Below are 17,826 nucleotides of genomic sequence, written 5' to 3'. Positions count from 1 at the left end.
AATCTAACTACTTGTAATTTGCTTCCTCCTGCGGCTTAAGAGAGAGATTAAAAAAAAGTCTGACACTGGCAGCCTATTTCCTCCGTTTGGAGACCCCTGGCCTTCCTGCCTGTTACGCTCTCAGGGCTATATGAGCAGGTTGTGTGTGGATCAGGATCTTGGGTGTGGGGATCACATGTTGTTTCAGAAGCACAGTACCATTGTCTTTATTTGGAAAATAGAAAAAAACTTTTTTTTTTTTAAACAAGAGGCAGAATGTAAAAGCATGATTCGATGTTAGGGGGTTCACGTGCGATGGAAAGCACGTGGGACCCCCAGTTAGCAGCAAGTAACAACATTTTTAGTGACCACAGAGTGCCAGGTATTGTTTTAAATTATCGATATGCATGTACTTTCACTTAAACCTCACGGGTCCCTGGACTGTCAGTCCTGATAGCATATAGACAGGCAGACAGGTGAAGTGTCTTGCTCAAGGTCATCACAGCCAGTGTGTGGGTGGATGTGGGATCCAAACCCAAGCTGAGTCGGCAGCTTGACTGTGTATCTGCTACCTCTGCATCCATAGTCTGATATGAATCAAGATCACTTTAATCTGTGCTTTACCTTCTGAAAAAGAGAGTTTTGTAATGTATGTAACTTGTATGAAATTGCCCCTCAGTCCTCACGTGCAGGAAAGAAAACAAACAAAAATCCTGTTTTCCTCTAAATCCAATTAAAAAATTGGTTCAGGGACTTCCTTGGTTGTTCAGTGGTTATGTTGTAGCCATGCGTTCCGGGAAACAAACTGACTCAGAAGGACAATGTAGATGGTGGAGTGCAATTTATTACACCGGCGGGCCCAAGGCAGAGTCTCCTCTTAGCCAAGGACCCCGAACAGTTTTTGTGAAAACCTTATGTACCCTAAGTGTATGTGCTCAAACCCACCTCCCCCAATTCCCTGAAGCTAGTCTGAACAAAGGAAAAGAAAGATACAATCAAAGTTAACCTGTGATTCGTATACCTTAAGCCTAGATAGGTAACAGTGGATGATTATCAATAGGCCTGTGGTCATACCCCAATAAGCATAATAGAATTTACGATTCTATTCAGTTACATAGATAATTAGGATATTCTTTTAGGTGACGGAGAGTCTAGGTATGAGCCCTGGGGCTCTTCCACCCAGGGGATCTGGTTTTCCAGTTGGTGTATCATTTCCATAGATATTGGGCATAGCTCAAAGTCCACAGTCCAGCCCAAGATGGAGTCCTGCTTTCAAGATGGAGCCTGTTCTGTTTCCTCCTTCAGTTAAGACTGTACTTCTACTGCAGGGGGCACTGGTTCTATCCCTGGTCAGGGAACTAAGATGCCACACACCCTGTGGCTTGACCAAAAAAAAAAAAAAAAAAAAAGAATTGACCTAAAGTTCCACATCTAGGGAGGTGTTTAGTATCAGTGGATCAATAATCAGTGGAGGATTCCTTCCCCACTGATCCAATTGGCTAGAAATTTCGGAGGGCCTCCAGTCCTCATTCCTGCTCGTGGGCCAAGCCAGCACTGCTCATTTGAGAGTGGCCAGCACAGTGTTTTCTCCCTCCACGCTCAGCTTGGCCGTCATGATCTCCCTGGGGCTCCTGAGGCCAAGGCTCTTGGTTGTGAGTCCCCAGGTATCCACGAGTCCACTCTCACCAGAGGTTTTCAGCTGCCCCTGCCCAGGAGCTGGGAAGACAGAGCCTAGAAATGGGTACAGACATGGGATGCTGGTGGACACAGAGCTTCCTGAGGGGAAGGGAGTGTATCTTTCATTCTTTCCTCATATAAGCTTGTAGGGGATGGGTTAATTTCTTTATCAAATTATCCTCCAGCCTGTAAATGACAGCAAGATTTAACATGACTGATCTTATACAATTTTATTAGTATCCAGTGTGCATTTCTCTTGTTGGTAAAAGCAGCTAAATGACCAAACTGAGATAACCTCATTAATTATTTGTCCTATCCGCATGACACTGAGGAAATAAAGGGAATTCTTTAAGTCTCTGTTACATCTTTTATAACATAGGGTTAGTAATAGTTTCTGTCCCACAGAGGGTCCTGGGGTAGGGGTGGGGATCAGCTTTAACAAAGGCCTTTGAGACTAGCCAAGCTGGAGGGAAGTGTACAAGTAGGTGTGTGTGTGTGTGTGTGTGTGTGTGTGTGTGTGTGTGTGTGTGATGGGGTAGAGACTGGAAATGTTGTGTCAATGCCGTTTTATGGTGTTTGAACTCACGTTGTCCTTTTCTTGCAGTTGTTTTATTAATTGGAGTTTGTGTTCTGCTTCAAATATGTCCTAAGACCTCTCTGATAAACTACTGTTTTGGCCTGTTTAGGACCCAACCGACTTTGAGTGGAGCTTCTGGATGGAGTGGGGGAAGGAGCGGCTGGTGTGGTTGTTCCTTGGCCACATGAGCGTGTCTCAAGTCGCCAACCTGATTTCGAGGAAGGTACGGTCATGTGCATCATTTCCATTTCAGCTTCTTTCTTCTTTGCTTTTTGTCAAGAAGGAACCCTGAGCTAGGAAGTCATGGGGCATGGATATTGGCCTTTGAAGCCTGGAAAAGGTGAGAAAGGTTTGTTACTGGTCAATAGAGGAATTACCAGATAAAAAAATAAAATCAAAACATAAAAATAAAAGATAAAGATGTGATAAATTGTTACTGTTGGATAGATACTGCATAATGACTTACATATGTTGTGAAAAGATTACCACGATAAGCTTAGTTAACACCCATCATATAGGTACAAAAAAAAGAGAAGAAAGAGTGTTTTTTCCTGTGATGAGAACTTTTAGGATCTCCTTGCTCAGTGGCTTTCAAGTATACCTTATTGCAGTAGCCACAGTTGACACGGTGTACACTAGAACTTACTTTTCTAATCATTGAAAGTTTGTGACTTTTTACCACCTTCATCTAACTTTAAAGAAGCTTCCAAGCAAACCTAATAATAAAGAATACATGATTTTGCATTCCTAAACTAATAATGAATATACCTACCTCAACCTTCATTAATGGGTTTCTTTTCTTCCACAAGTTGTTTTGGTGTTTTGTTATGACAATAACCTTTCTAGAAATCTAACATTTTTATTTCTAACACAAAGCTTCTCTGCCCATACGTGGGTGACTTACTACCCCTAGGTCTCAGCTTTCCCATCGGTAAAATGAATAGCTCAGTATCTGTATTTTCTTTCCCTGTTGGGGGAAGATGAACTATCTTGGGGAGGATCTGTGAAATGAAGCTGTTATCATTACGGCTGCTGTCGGAAAGGGCCAGCTGTTGTGGAGTGGAAGAGTCCTGGATGATGGATTAGTTCCTGGACTTGCTCACTCGTTAGCTTTCTGACCATGGAGAGGCATTTCACCACTGAATCGTAATTCATCATTTTCTATAAAGTAAGGTTAATGAAATAATAATTTTTTTTTCCTTTTAAAAAAATGGTGGGCTTTTCCCTATTCACAATAACCAAGACATGGAAGAAATCTTAATGTCCATTGACAGATGAATGGATATAGATGTGGAAATGGAATATCATGTTAGTCGCTCAATCGTGTTCAACACTTTGCACTCCCATGGCTCCTCTGTCCATTGAATTCTCCAGGCAAGAATACTGGAGTGGGTTGCCACTTCCTTCTCCAACAATAGAATAGTACTCATTCATAAAAAGAACGAAATAATGCTAGTTGTAGCAACAAAGACGAATCATTCAGTGTCACAGTAATCCAAGTCTGTGCCCTAACCACTGATGCCAAACAAGCTGAGGTTGACTGGTTCTATGAAGACAACACCTTCTAGAACTAACACCAAGAAAGGTGTTCTTTTTACCACAGGGGATTGGAATGCAGAAGTAGAAACTCAAGAGACACCAGGAGTTTAGCCTTGGAGTACAAAATGAAGCAGGGCAAAGGTTAACAGAGTTTTGTCAAAGAGAACAGGCTGGTCATAGCAAACACCCATTTCCAACAACCCAAGATATGACTCTACACATGGACATCACCAGATGGTCAAAACTGAAATCAGATTGATTATGTTCTTTGCAGCTGAAGATGGAAAAGCTCTATACAGTCAGCAAAAACAAGACCTGGAGCTGACTGTGGCTTAGATCATGACCTCCTTATTGCCAAATTCAGGCTTAAATTGAAGAAATTAGGGAAAACCACTAGGCCATTCAGGTATGACCTAAATCAAAGCCCTTATGATTGTACAGTGGACGTGATGATTAGATTCAAAGGATTAGATGTGGTAGACAGGTGCCTGAAGAACTATGGACTGAGGTTCATAACATTGGACAACAGAGGGTGACTAAAACCATCTCCAAGAAAAAGAAATGCAAGAAGCCTAAATGGTTGTCTGAGGAGGCTTTACAAATAGCTGAGGAACTAAGAAAAGCAAAAGGCAAGGGAGAAAGGGAGAGACATTCTACTGAATGCAGATTTTCAGAGAATAGCAAGGAGAGAGAAGAAGGGCTTCTTCAGTTAACAGTGCAAAGAAATAGAGGAAAACAATAGAATGGGAAAGACTAGTGATCTCTTCAAAGAAATTGGAGATAGGAAGGGAACATTTCATGCAAAAATGGCCACGATAAAGGACAGAAATGGTAAAAACCTAATACAAGCAGAAGAGATTAAGAAGAAGTGGCAGGAATACACAGAAGACCTATGCAAAAAAGGTTTTAATAACCTGGATAACCACAGTGGTGTGGTCACTCACCTAGAGACAGACATCCTGGAATGTGAGGTCAGGTGGGCCTTAGGAAGCATCACTATGAACAAAACTAGTGGAGGTGATGGAATTCCAGCTGAGCTATTTCAAATCCTAAAAGATGATATGTTGAAGTGCTACATTCATTATGCCAGCAAATTTGGAAAACTCAGCAGTGGCCACAGGACTGGAAAAGGTCAGTTTTCATTCCAATCCGAAAGAAGGACAATGCCAAAGAATGTTTAAACTATAGAACAATTGCAGTCATTTCACACACTAGCAAGGTAATGCCCAAAATCCTTCAAGCTAGGCTTCAACAGTACGTAAAGTGGGAATTTCCAGATATACAAGCTATATTTAGAAAAGGTAGAGGAATCAGAGATCAAATTGCCAACAGCTGAAGGATCATAGAGAAAGCAAGGGAATTCCAGGAAAACATCTACTTCTGCTGCATTAACTATGCTTAATCCTTTGACTGTGTGGATAACAGCAAACTGTGGAAAGTTCTTCAAGAGATGAGATTACCAGACCACCTTACCTGTCTCTTGAGAAACCTGTGTGCGGGTCAAGAAGCAACAGTTAGAACAACTGGACGTGAATGGTTTAAATGGTAAACAGCCATTTGACTGGTTCACATGGCTCAGACGGTAAAGACTCTGCCTGCAGTGCAGGAGACCTGGGTTCTATCCCTGAGTTGAAATGATCCCCTGGAGAAGGGAATGGCTACCCACTCCAGTATTCTTGCCTGGAAATTTCCATGGACAGAGGAGCCTGACGGTCGCAGAGTTGGAGACGACTGAGAATTAATACTTTCACTTTTTTTCAGTTCAGACAGCGTGAGATGCAGATGAACCGCCTATTTGTGGCCGGATCGGCCTCCTCCTCTCCAAATTCGCTCCATTTTCAGCTCCTGTTTTGTACTCACCACCATCAGAAAACTACCTAGTTTAGGATATAGATGTTCCTCTGGTTAATTTGCTTGTGGCTCTTACTGTTAGGAGGCCCTATTCAGGAAGGCTCAGAGCTCCTGGCTGAAACCCAGCTTTGTCACTTTCAAGCAATGCAATCTTAAAAGCCAGTTAGTTAATATCTCGGAGTCTTTCGCCTCATTTTGTGCATCTGGGATGGTACTGCTTGCTTCCTGGGGTAGTGGTGAGGGTCTAATAGGTCTCAAGGTTGTGCTAGCATATGACGACAGGCAGTGAAGAGGTGGCTGCCGCTGGGGCCTGCTGGCGTTCGCTGTGTGCCGTGACTGCAGTCTGTGTGGGCTCCTGGGAGCAGTTCCCTCCGCGGTGTTTAGAAAGGAGGCATCTGTCTGAGATTCTGAAACCCCAGAGGGCAGAGGCTGTCTCTTCCTGTGTTCCTCTCCCGCGTGGCTTTCTCTGACCCTGTTTCAGGCTTGTGCTGGCTTGTGGGAAAAAGGACAGGGGGACACAGACCAGGAGCGGAGAAGTGACACCGGAGATGCCTCCTGGGAGGAGTGGGCCACATCTACCTGGGGATGTCAGGTGGTGGCTTGAAGAGGGTGGAGCCATCTGCTTAGTTCAGCCTCCTGCATCTCCTTACAGGTCTGGGAGGACAGGTGGCTTGTCCTTTTATCTGCAGCGCACATCTTAGGCAAACTCAGTAGGCGGTTTTGTTTGCAGTTTTCTTGGAATGAGGCAGAGTTCGCACTGAGTCATCTGTGTGTGTGTATGTGTCTGTCCCATCCCTCTGTGACCACAGGTTTGATTTGTGTGACAGCTGGTGGGCAGGGTTCTGTGAGGCTGGAGCACACTGCTCTCTTTGTCCGTGTCCGCTTGGTCCTTATGTAATATGAACCTCAGCTCTGGCCCCACCACCTGGACTGAGCGTCCCAGATGGCCTTAATTTGCGTGGCTGTTTTTGGTACTTATTCAGGGTGGAAGATTTGGGCTGCACTTATCTTTTGTCTCCTCTTCTCAGGGGCATCATGAACTGTGGATGATGCTATAGAGACAGGCATTACCACTACTCGTGGTTCCGACCCTAAAGGATGCTTCTGGGCTCCGTCTGCTGTCTCGTCCCATCTCTCTCTTTGCTGGCCTCAAAGAAGAGGTTATTTTCAAAAGCATGATTTTCTTTTTCTTCTTCTTCTTTTTTTTTTTTTTTTTGCCATGACAAGTAATAAAAACTTTCCACTGAGCTCCCCGGCCAAGGTTAAACGCCTTTTCTCTGGGTCGGGCTCTCTTGTTGGGTTTTGGCAAGACTGGCTCAGGGACAGCGCGCTGGGAGGGGAGGCTGAGAAACGGCTCTGAGCTTTGGCCGTGGGTTTGTTATGCTTGGAGCATGTGTAGGGTGGGCCAGACAGTGGCCTCCTTTCTTGAACACCCTCACCACCTGAGGCATAGTGTTCTCTGCTCTCAGAGCCAAAAATACCCCTGCATGAGCTTTTGGAGAAGGCTGGGTGCCCTGGCTGACCACAGGGTGCCTTCTCACTCGACCTCTGACTGGCAGAACCCACGTCGTTAGCGCTGGGCCCCGACCAGCTGAGCTCATCAGCTTCAGGCCTGAAGAGCGTGGTCCTGTGGCGTTGGCCTAGATGAGGAAGCTCACCTCTGGAAAGCTGTGGTGCTCCTTTCCAGCATATTGTCAAAACCACACACCTAATAGGAATCTCACACACTAATGGGTTTCTTGGAGCCAGACTGCTCCTCCTCCATCAGGGCCTCTCTTAGGAGGGGTGAGATTGACTTGGTTTGGGCCCACTGGCCTTTGCCCTCAGGAAAAGCAGGCTAGAATGCAGTTATCTGGACTCTGGGATGGCTTTGGGTTTTTTTCCTGTTTGTGTGGGTGTACACACACACACACACACATATTCATATGAGGATATATCTCATATATTGACATATATATATTGGTAGCATCTGCAGTTGATTATGTAGTGTGTAATAAATTATGCTGTGCATAAGCATTGTTGAGTGACTTCTGTTATTTATTTCTCAAACAATGCCCGCTGAGTGGTTTCTGGGCAGATGTACAAAGAGAATTAGTGCACAGCAAAGTCTGGTCCAGTTGCCAACAGGAGTCTTCACCACAGCTTTCCGGTTTCGTTCCTCCCCGTGGAGGTGAGCTAATGAGGGAAACCACTCAGGCACACCCTGCCTGAGTGCCCCCAGCTGAGAGCAAGCTAAAGCAGGCAGGAAGGAGAGATGGCATGAGGGGGGCACGGCCAGCCCAGCTCTTTCTGTGGCTGAGTCCTGGCTCCCCACGAGGAAGATTTGGAGACTAGATTTGCAAAGCAAAGGCCACAAGCCTGTGGTCTTTTCTCAGGTGCTGATTTCGGCCTTTGAAATGTGCCAGTTGAATTTGTCTGTCTCTCTGAAGCCTTCCCTGGCGTGCGAGGACTCAGATTCTATCAACGAGTCTGCATTCATAGGTGGGTGCCTGTGCTCTCTCAGCTGAGCGCTATTTGAGGCTTCCCCCAACACATGATTTGTAAGAGACCTTGGTAAGTGAAAACTGGAAGTAGGCAGCGAGATGTGGAACAACCCCTTTGTACCTTATTTGCAACAGCAAAGTGGTCTTGGTTCATAAGGGGTTAAGTGATACAAGCAGACACTTTGGCAATCAGCCAGTTTTCACATTAGTGACTAAAAAGCCCTGCAGTTTGGTGCTTATTTCTTGTTCTCAGTCATAACTGCCAGGTTAATTCCCAGTACTTGCAGAAGCATGTCCATCTTTCCATCTACCCATCCATCCATCTACCCACCTATCCAGCTATTCTAACCATTCATTTGTCTAGCATTTCTGAAACACTTGCTGTCAACTAGGTACCCTGTTAGATTCTAGGCTAATACTATAGTATGATGAACAAGACAGGAAATTACTTTGTTAAGGGAACCTATGCAGAGAGAATCACTTGTGCCCCATTTTAAGAAGTGGTTCGGTGTTAACACAAGGAGCGGTAGGAGCAGAGGGCGGGTTTGCTCCCCGATTTCAGTCTGGCCCAGTTCCATCAGAATGTGCCATAGTGGTTAGTCTTGCTTTATCCAAACTGCCACAAAAATAGAGTGCAGTTTCCTTCTTATCGTTTGTTAGACTTCAAAAAAGTTTCTTCTCTTTCTGCCTTCCTTTTGTCTTTTACCAGGAACTGAAGAACCTGGAATAAAGAGCGTTAGAGGGGTCAGGATAGTTCTGGTGGGCTGGCATCCTATGCTCCAGCAAAGTTCACTCAACCCATCTTATTGATGCAAGTTTCAGGTCACTCACACTTTGATCCCCTTTAAAAGAGCATGGTAAATGCAAGTTAAAGCCACTACCAGAATGATTCAGACATAAAACAGTAACACCACCAAATGCTGGTGAGGAAATGCCATAAACTGGATCGCAAGCATGTTGCTGGTTTTTGTTCAGTTGGTCATTCGCGTGTCCGACTCTTTGCAACCCCATGGACTACAGCACGCCAGACTCCCCTGTTCATCACCAACTCCCTGAGCTTGCTCAAATTCATATCGATTGAGTCAGTGATGCCATCCAACCATCTTGTCCTCTGTCGTCCCCTTCTCCTCTGGCTTTCCATCTTTCCCAGCATCAGGGTCTTTTCCAGTGAGTCGGCTCTTCTCATCAAGTGGCCAAAGTATTGGAGGTTCGGCTTCAGCATCAGTCCTTCCAATGAATATTCAGGATTGATTTTCCTTAGGACTGACTGGTTTGATCTCCTTGCAGTCCAAGGGAAACCCAGGATTGAACCAGGGACCTTTAGATTTTCAGTCTAATGTTCTCCCAACTGAGCTATTTCAGCTCTATGTTGCTGGTAGGACTGTAAGATGGCCACTCTTGGAAATTGTTGGACAGTTTCTTGTAGGACTAAACTTGTAACGACCATGCAGCCCAGCAAGCTCACTCTTGGGCATTTATCCTGGAGGCATGAACACTTGGTTTTACACCAAACCCTGCACATGTATGTTCATTTCAGTTTTATTCACAATAGCCCCAAACGGGAACACAGCCCAGATGTCCTACCACAGGTGAATGGTTAAAGAAACTATGGTTCATACACCCCATGGAAACTGCACAGCAATAAAAGGGGCAAGCCTTTGATACTCACTGCAACTTGGGTGGATTTCAGGGAATTATGCTGAATGGAAAAAGCTAGTCCCAAAGGTTACATACTGTGACTTGAAATGACAATATTTTAGAAATGGAGACGATATTAGTGGCTTCCAAGGGTTGGGGATGTCGGGGAAAGGGAGCAGGAACAATGTGGGTGTGGTTATAAGGGGGCAGTGCAAGAGATGCTTGAGGGGATGGCATGGTTTGGTGTCTTTCCTATGGTGGATGGTGAATCTATTTGTGATGAAACTGTATGGAATTAAACATACACACTCGAATGAAAGTGAAACTGGGAAAACCAGAATGCTTGTGGGTTATAGCAATGTCAACGTCCTGGTTGTGATATACTTTGGTTTTGCAAAGTGTTACCACAGGGGGAGATTGGGTAAAGTATCCATGGGATCTCTCTGTATTATTTCTTTTAACTGCAGGTGAATCTGCACCTATCTCAGTAAAAATCTCAGTTAAAGAAAAGCATCATGTAAAAGTAATATTTGATGAGAATTTAATCTCTTAGTTAGGAACGTCACATTTCAGTTCAATGCAATTCAGTCGCTCAGTCGACCTTTTGCAACCCCATGGACTGCAGCACGCCAGGCCTCCCTGTCCATCACCAACTCCTGGAGCTTACTCAAACTCATGTCCATTGAGTCAGTGGTGCCATCCAACCATCTCATCCTCTGTTGTCCACTTCTCCTCCTGCCTTCAATCTTTCCCAGCATCGGGGTCTTTTCCAGTGAGTCAGTTCTTCACATGGGGTGGCCAAAGTATTGGAGTTTCAGCTTCAGCATCTATCCTCCCAATGAATATTCAAGGTTGATTTCCTTTAGGATTGACTAGTTTGATCTCCTTGGAGTCCAAGGGACTCTCAAGAGTCTTCTTTAATACCACAGTTCAAAAGCATCAATTCTTGGGCACTCAGCTTTCTTTTGGAGAAGGCAGTGGCACCCCACTCCAGTACTCTTGCCTGGAAAATCCCATGGATGGAGGAGCCTGGTAGGCTGCAGTCCATGGGGTCGCTAAGAGTCGGACACGACTGAGTGACTTCACTTTCACTTTTCACTTTCATGCATTGGAGAAGGAAATGGCAACCCATACCAGTGTTCTTGCCTGGAGAATCCCAGGGACAGGGAAGCCTGATGGGCTGCCGTCTATGCGGTTGCACAGAGTCGGACGCGACTGAAGCGACTTAGCAGCAGCAGCAGCAACAGCTTTCTTTATTGTCCAACTCTCACATCCATATATGACTACTGGAAAAACCATAGCTTTGATTAGATGGACCTTTATTGGCATTAAATTAAGATTGTGTTTTATTTGTACATGTTACTTGATCAGCATGATTCTTTGTGCCTCATTTTAAGTTCTCAATCATAATTGTCATTTGAACCTCTTAAATGGATTGGTTTGTTTTGACTTTTAGGCAGATTTTTAATTAATTAGTTAATTGTTTTGGCTGCGCTGCACGACTCATGGGATCTTAGTTTCCTGACCAGGGATTGAACCAGGGCTCTTGTCAGGGAAAGTGTGGGTTCCTAACCTCTGGATTGCCAGGGAATTCTCTAGGCAGACTTTAAAACCTTGAGCTTGACATAAAGTACATGTGTGACCAAACCTGTGTGTACCTGCCCAGATTGCCCTGGGAACCTGGGAAAAATGTCTTTAAAGTCCTTCTAGAAGGAGATGAATCAGAAGTATTGTTTTGGAATAAAACATAGCAGACTTTCTTCTTTAGTTTTAAAGAGTTAGAAGTTTCCTAGTATATTTGATGTCAGAGGCTCAAAATCTAATATTTAAGCATTTTCACTTATGAGGTGGACACAGGTTTGATAAATACGTAAGAACTTTTGGAGTAGAAATAGGTAGGGCAGGGCTGTCTTTAGGCCTTTGAGTATGTACAGGGTCTTCGAAACCCTTGGAAGAAGCCCTCCTCCTCCTCAGAGCAGCAGACCCACCATGCTGCTGCCTCACTGCTGGGCAAGGGTTTGTGTCCATTTCTTGCCCTCTCTGCCCTGCTTCTTGCACGTGTGTGTGTGTGTTGCTGGGGGTGGGGGATAGGGCTGCAGGAAGTGTGCCTTAAGGCAGCAGTCCCCAACCTTTTCGGCACCAGGGACCGGATTCATGGAAGACGGTTTTTCCACAGATGGGAGTGGGAGGAGGGGGGATGGTTTTGGGATGATTCAAGTGCATTATTACTTTACTGTGTACTTTACTCCTACTGTTATTATTGCATTGTGATATATAATGCAATAATTATGCTACTGGCCGTTAACACAGAGTCAGTGGGAGCCCTGAACTTGTTTTCCTGCAGCTCGATGGTCCCATCTGGGGGTGACGGTAGGATCGCCTGCCGCTCACCTCCTGCTGTGTGAGGTGAGCTTTTCAAGTCAGTGCATTCATGGAATTCCTATCTATCTGTGGCCCAGATATCAGTGCATTCATGGAAATCCTATCTATCTGTGGCCCAGTTTCTATCAGGTCACGGACCGGTACTGGCCGGTTGGGGACCCCCACTTTGAGACTGCATTGATGGTGGGGACTGTCCTGCACTGGTAACAGAGAGCAAGGCATGAAAGTCTAGTCATGCTGTATCAGCATTTTAGTGGTGTTTTGGAATTCTCATTGCAGTTGTGTAGATTCCAGTTGCATTCACTTTACAGCGTGAAAAATCAATATTTCCATGAAGTTCTAATTTATGTAAGGGCTTCTCAAGTGGCACAGTGGTAAAGAATCTGCCTGCTAATGTGGGAGGCACAGGAGGTGTGGGTTCAGTTCCTGGGTCTGGAAGATCCCCTGGAGAAGGGAATGGCAACCCAGTATCTCCAGAATTCTTGCCTAGAGAATCCCATGGACAAAAGAGACTGGCGGGCCACAGTACATGGGGTTGCAAAGAGTTGGACCTATCTGAGTGAGCACACACAATTTATATACATTTGTAAAAAAATATTTTATTTTTTTATTTATTACTTATGGCTGTTGCTGTGTGTGGGCTTTCTCTAGTTGCAGAGGGCGGGGCTACTTTGCACTTGCAGTGCGTGGGCTTCTCATTACAGTGGCATCTGCCTAGAACACAGACTCTAGGCAGGCGGGCTTCCCGGACCAGGGATCGAACCTGTGTCCCCTGCAGTGGCAGACAGATTCTTTACCACTGAGCCACCAGGGAAGCCCTATATAGGTTTTGGCTGGATGGCATCACTGACTCGATGGACGTGAGTCTGAGCGAACTCTGGGAGTTGGTGATGGACAGGGAGGCCTGGTGTGCTGCGATTCATGGGGTCGCAAAGAGTCAGACACGACTGAGCGGCTGAACTGAATTCTTTTTAGATTTTTCACATTGTTCTGTTTCATCACCTGACCACTGTGAATGTATATAGTGGAGTTGCCTTTGCCCATTGGGGTCAATGAGTGGGTAATAGGGGTATCAGAGAAGGTAAAGTTCACATGAGCGCATTTGCTGTGATGTCTTAGAGAGAATGGTGCTGAATGTTGCCTGCCTGTACTCTGACAGGAAGAAGATGGGAATATAGGATGACCTTGTGAGCCCTCAAAGTAGCGTTTGTGAGCTCAGGTGAATTCATCAGACTCTTTGGAGCAGATGGAGTTTGCACAGCCCTGCTAGTAGTTCCTGAAGGTTCCTGCAGCTTTTCCAAGTTGAAACAGCTTAAGTCTGTGGTTAAGTTCCCAAATGAATCCCAACAAACAGGCTTTTTCCAAATGGATCAAATAGCACTTAATAAAACGTAGCTGTGTTACAGGTGTGTGTGAAGCCACGCACTCATGGGAATGGATTCCAAGCGGTGAATGTTGTAGATCCTGATTAAAAAGACACCCCCGCTTTTTCTTAATTTGTTAAAGCTACTTAAAATACAGTTGGCAACCTTATTCCTTATAATTGAACTCTGTCCAGAGGTGAGTTTTTAGGGGAAAGTTGGAAGCAAACTTATGTGCTATTTAATGTGGGTAGTAGGATGGAAAAATAGTAAAAATGAACTGTAGATTTCTCTGATTTTCTTGGAACTTCAAAGTGGCTGACCCAGTTGTTCATTTAAAATGTTCTCTCTTGGGCTGGAGTATAGATTTGGGAGACAATTCTACTTCGGCAATATTTTGGAAGCATTACCATTGAAAGATGGAATTTATAATTTGCAGTCCGCATCTGTCTTTCCCTTAAATAAATCATTTTTTCCATAAGAAGACCCAATTTTAAGTAGTCCTCACTTTTTAAGTCAGTGCATTCATGGAAATCCTATCTATCTGTGTGTGTGTGTGTGTGTGTGTGTGTGTGTGTATATATATGTATGTATATATATATATAATTTTTAAAGTGTTTATTGAATTTGTTACGATATTGCTTATGTTTGATGTTTTGCTTTTTCGGCTACGAGGCATGTGAGATTTTAGCTCCCCGACCTGGGATCGAACCCACAGCCTCTGCATTGGAAGTCGAAGTCTTAACCACTGGACTACCAGGGAAGTCTCTGGAAATCCTGTTTTCGAATGCCCATCAAACAGACACATCATGTTTCCTATAGGACTAGCTGCTAGCATTTGCAGTGTACGCAGACATTGCTGTAAGCATTTTACACTGTTAACTTAATTCTCACGACAGCCTCATGAAGTGGATGCCATTATTCAAATTTTATATGTGATTTAAAAGAGAGAGATTTAGTAACGTATCTAGGGTCAAACAGCTAGTTAATGACATCAGAATTTATTTAGGCAATTAGACAGCAAAACTCGATAATTCTACTACTAAGATATATTGCCTCTCAAACAATGTTAAAACATTATTGTGGTTTTTTTAAAGTAAGGATTTACCAGCCAGATATGACCAAGAGTATAGTGTAAAAGCAAAGACATGTTAATTTTTTAAAACTTTTTATTTTGTATTGGGATATAGCCAATTACCCACCTGCAATAAAGGAGACCCTGGTTTGATTCCTGGGTTGGGAAGATCCACTGAAGAAGGGATAGGCTACCCCCTCCAGTATTCTGGCCTGGAGAACTATACAGTCCATGGGGTCGCAAAGAGTCGGACACGACTGAGTGACTTTCACTTTCGTAGCCAGTTAAGTGTTAACGATAGTGTCAGGTGAACAGTGAAGGGAGTCAGCCGTACATGTACATGTATCCATTCTCCTCCAAACTCCCCTCCCATCCAGCCTGCCTCATAACACCGAACACAGTACCATTTGCTATACAGTAGGTCCTTGTTGGTTATCTGTTTAAAATACAGCAGTGTGTCCATCCCAAACTCCCCATCTATCCCTTTCCCCATCCTCCCCCTCACCATAAGTTCAATCTCTGAGGGGGAAAAAAAAAAAAAACCATGTTAATTTATCTAGTTATTCAATGTCAATAACTATAAAACTTGAAATAGAAAAATTCTCTCCTAAGGTAGTAATAGATGTATCAATCAGATTTACTAGACAAAGGCCTCAATCTCACCCACTGAAAGCAGGTACTTTTTCTGTGACCTAAATTTGACTGAATAATATGCTAATGAAAAAAATGTAATTAGATATTTACTTTTAAGTCTGTGGTTTAGACTTTAGGAAACCTTTTGTGGTTTGGATGGCCCAGTTTCTAAATAAGACTCCGAAGAAATGCACACCAGTGCTTCCTCTCACCTTCACTTTCGCAGAATAGTGTGGGTAGTGGCTGGTGTGCCAGGCTGGCAGCTTTTCTGGCTGTCTTCTGGCTTCCGTAATATCTGTTGGACTGTCAGCTATGTGTCTTATTGTTGTGGGATCCACTGGCCTGCGGCTGTGGCTGAAGGCAGGAAAGCAGCTCCTTGCTTCTGGGTGAATCTGGTGAAGTTCTGAGGACCTGGGGGTGGGCAGCCATCACTTTGGGGCAGGGGTCCCCAGCCTCCAGGATCTAATGCCTGATGGTCTGTGGTAGAGCTGATGTGATTGACGGAAATAAAGTGTACAATACATGTAACGTGCATGAATCATCCTGAAACCACCCACACACCCCAACTCTGGTCCATGGAAAAATTGTCTCCACTGGTGGCCAAAAGGTTGGGGACTGCTATCTGGGGTTAATGTGGAAGGTCCTTCTGAATCCTCTTCATCCGTGTTAACACTAAATCCCCAGGACAATGAGTTTGGTTAAAGGGTCACAAAACAGAACCTTCAATGGCAAAGGCTGTTAGCTTACTTTCTCTTTTCTCTCTCTCTCTCTCTGGGTCCTTCTCTGTCTGCAGCACAAACCCTGGATCCTCGCAGTCTACGGGATGTGGGCCTGCCGCTGTGTGCTGGGGACCCAGGGCACCGCCATGGTTCTTATTCACGCCACTATCTCCTTCTGTGTTGCTCAGTTCCGGTCTCAGTTCCTATCATGGCTGTGTTCTCTCTCTCTGCTCTCTACACTGAGACTGCAAGATGTGGAGGAAGTTAAGGTAAGAGTCTCTGTTTTTTTTTAATACCAATGGGAAGGAGAAAACCTGTTTTGCAATGCCAATATCCAGGTAGATGCCTTTGTTTTCAGATAAGAGTCGATCCAAGAACTGGGATGGGTCTCCCCCTCGTGGCAGCAGAGGGTGTTGCATCCTGCGATCCTTTGTATCTGACTTTGTCTTAGCCCTCCAGACTGAGGGACTAACACACTTCAGCCCTGGGAGGCTGTCCAGGCCCACCCTGTACCTTTTCTCCCAGTTTGGGTCAGCATGGATGGTGCCAGACATCACAGGAACAAAAGCAAAAGAAAGCAATAATCCCCATGTTGTTTAGTTGCTAAGTCACGACCGACTGTTTCTTGACCCCATGGACTGTAGCCCATCAGGCTCCTCTGTCCGTGGGATTTCCCAGGCAAGAATACTGGAGTGGGTTGCCATTTTCTCCTCCAGGAATAATCCCCTATGCTTTTAATAAAAAATCATCTGTAAACTGCTGCACAGTTTATAGGGAATTCTCACATCTTTACTTCATCAGAAGCCCACGGTGGTCCCTGAAACAGATAAGGTTTAAGTATTTTCCTTGCACAGAAAATCTTGGGGAGCTTCTGATATTCTTCCTTTAACCATGTGTTCCTGTGGCATTTTAACTTCTGTCCATTTGTTTACTCATTCACTCATTTATTGATTCATATGATGGCAGTTAGAACTGGTGAGCCCTGCACTGGCACAGACATGGGGAAGGACACACCAGGAAGAATGAGCGGGTGGTTTTCTAATCTCTTCTATTCACTGTGTGTCCTCTTGAAACCGGAGGCAGTATTTAACCTGAGTCTCAATTTCATCGTTTGGAAAATGAAGGTACGAGCTGCTCTGCCTTCCTCATGGAGTTGTTCTGAGGACCTAACAAGATAATGTGTTAAGCAATTTTGTAAAAATGGTAGCATTTTGAAAATTCAAGATGTTTTTTTTTTTTTTTGCTGCTGTTGCTGCTACTGCTGCTAAGTCGCTTCAGTCGTGTCCGACTCTGTGCGACCCCACAGACGACAGCCCACCAGGCTCCCCCGTCCCTGGGATTCTCCAGGCAAGAATACTGGAGTGGGTTGGCATTTGCTGTTGTTAGGCTCTCTTAATTTTTTTTCACTCTCACCAGTGGACTGGCGTGAGTAGGTCAGGTGGCAGCTCTCTCCTAACAAAAGATACTTAACTTCCCAGAATGATTAAGCTACCTGATTATTTAAATAAGTGTGCTTAAAATTAGATTTGCAATAAAAATAAAAACAAATCCACATCTAACTTTTGGGGGATCTGGCAAGTATTCAAAACAGTCTCCGATTGTAGTGATCGTTTATTTGGGGCCACTAGCATCAGTTATGGGCGTCAGTGGTGAATAAATTATGTATGTTGGTGATGTGAAAACTGTTGCCAAAGAGGAGGGAGCGAATGACCAGCAACTAGTTGCGCTGGGTTTCCATACTTTCACACGTGCAGTTTTCTTGATTTTTCTTGGTGTCTGCTGAAGTCCTGGACATGGAGTAGAAACTCTGTTCAGTGCTTAATTTTTCTGTGTAAAGCCTTGAAAGGCTCTCATGGGTCAAATGAACTACTCTGTCCTTTGTCCCAATTCTATCTTTTGTATCTATTTTCAT

The 17,826-nt window shown here is 44.5% G+C and overlaps 1 protein-coding gene and 1 long non-coding RNA gene across 9 annotated transcripts in view; one reads left to right on the top strand and one right to left on the bottom strand.

The window, feature by feature from the left end:
* Nucleotides 1-17,826, top strand: part of HHAT (hedgehog acyltransferase) — a 352,361-nt gene that overhangs the window by 57,728 nt on the left and 276,807 nt on the right. For 7 of the 8 annotated variants that reach the window (XR_009730102.1, XR_009730101.1, XM_061383599.1 and 4 more), the window contains 2 exons: nt 2,343-2,456; nt 15,989-16,183. Coding sequence is in view for 6 of the 8 variants with exons in the window: in XM_061383599.1 (XP_061239583.1) it covers nt 2,343-2,456; nt 15,989-16,183 (309 nt within the window). In the remaining 2 variants the exon portion in view is untranslated. The remainder of the gene's footprint in view (nt 1-2,342; nt 2,457-15,988; nt 16,184-17,826) is intronic. The other variant, XM_061383602.1, reaches the window with a different exon arrangement.
* LOC133228159 (uncharacterized) lies at nt 1,872-5,832 on the bottom strand. Its single transcript, XR_009730104.1, has 2 exons — nt 5,246-5,832; nt 1,872-2,564 (listed from the first exon to the last, which is right to left on the bottom strand). It is a non-coding gene; the product is annotated as an uncharacterized LOC133228159 (long non-coding RNA).

Source organism: Bos javanicus, chromosome 16 (genome assembly GCF_032452875.1).
Source record: "Bos javanicus breed banteng chromosome 16, ARS-OSU_banteng_1.0, whole genome shotgun sequence".
Lineage (NCBI taxonomy): Eukaryota > Metazoa > Chordata > Mammalia > Artiodactyla > Bovidae > Bos > Bos javanicus.
This window is presented reverse-complemented; position numbering and strand designations above follow the sequence as displayed.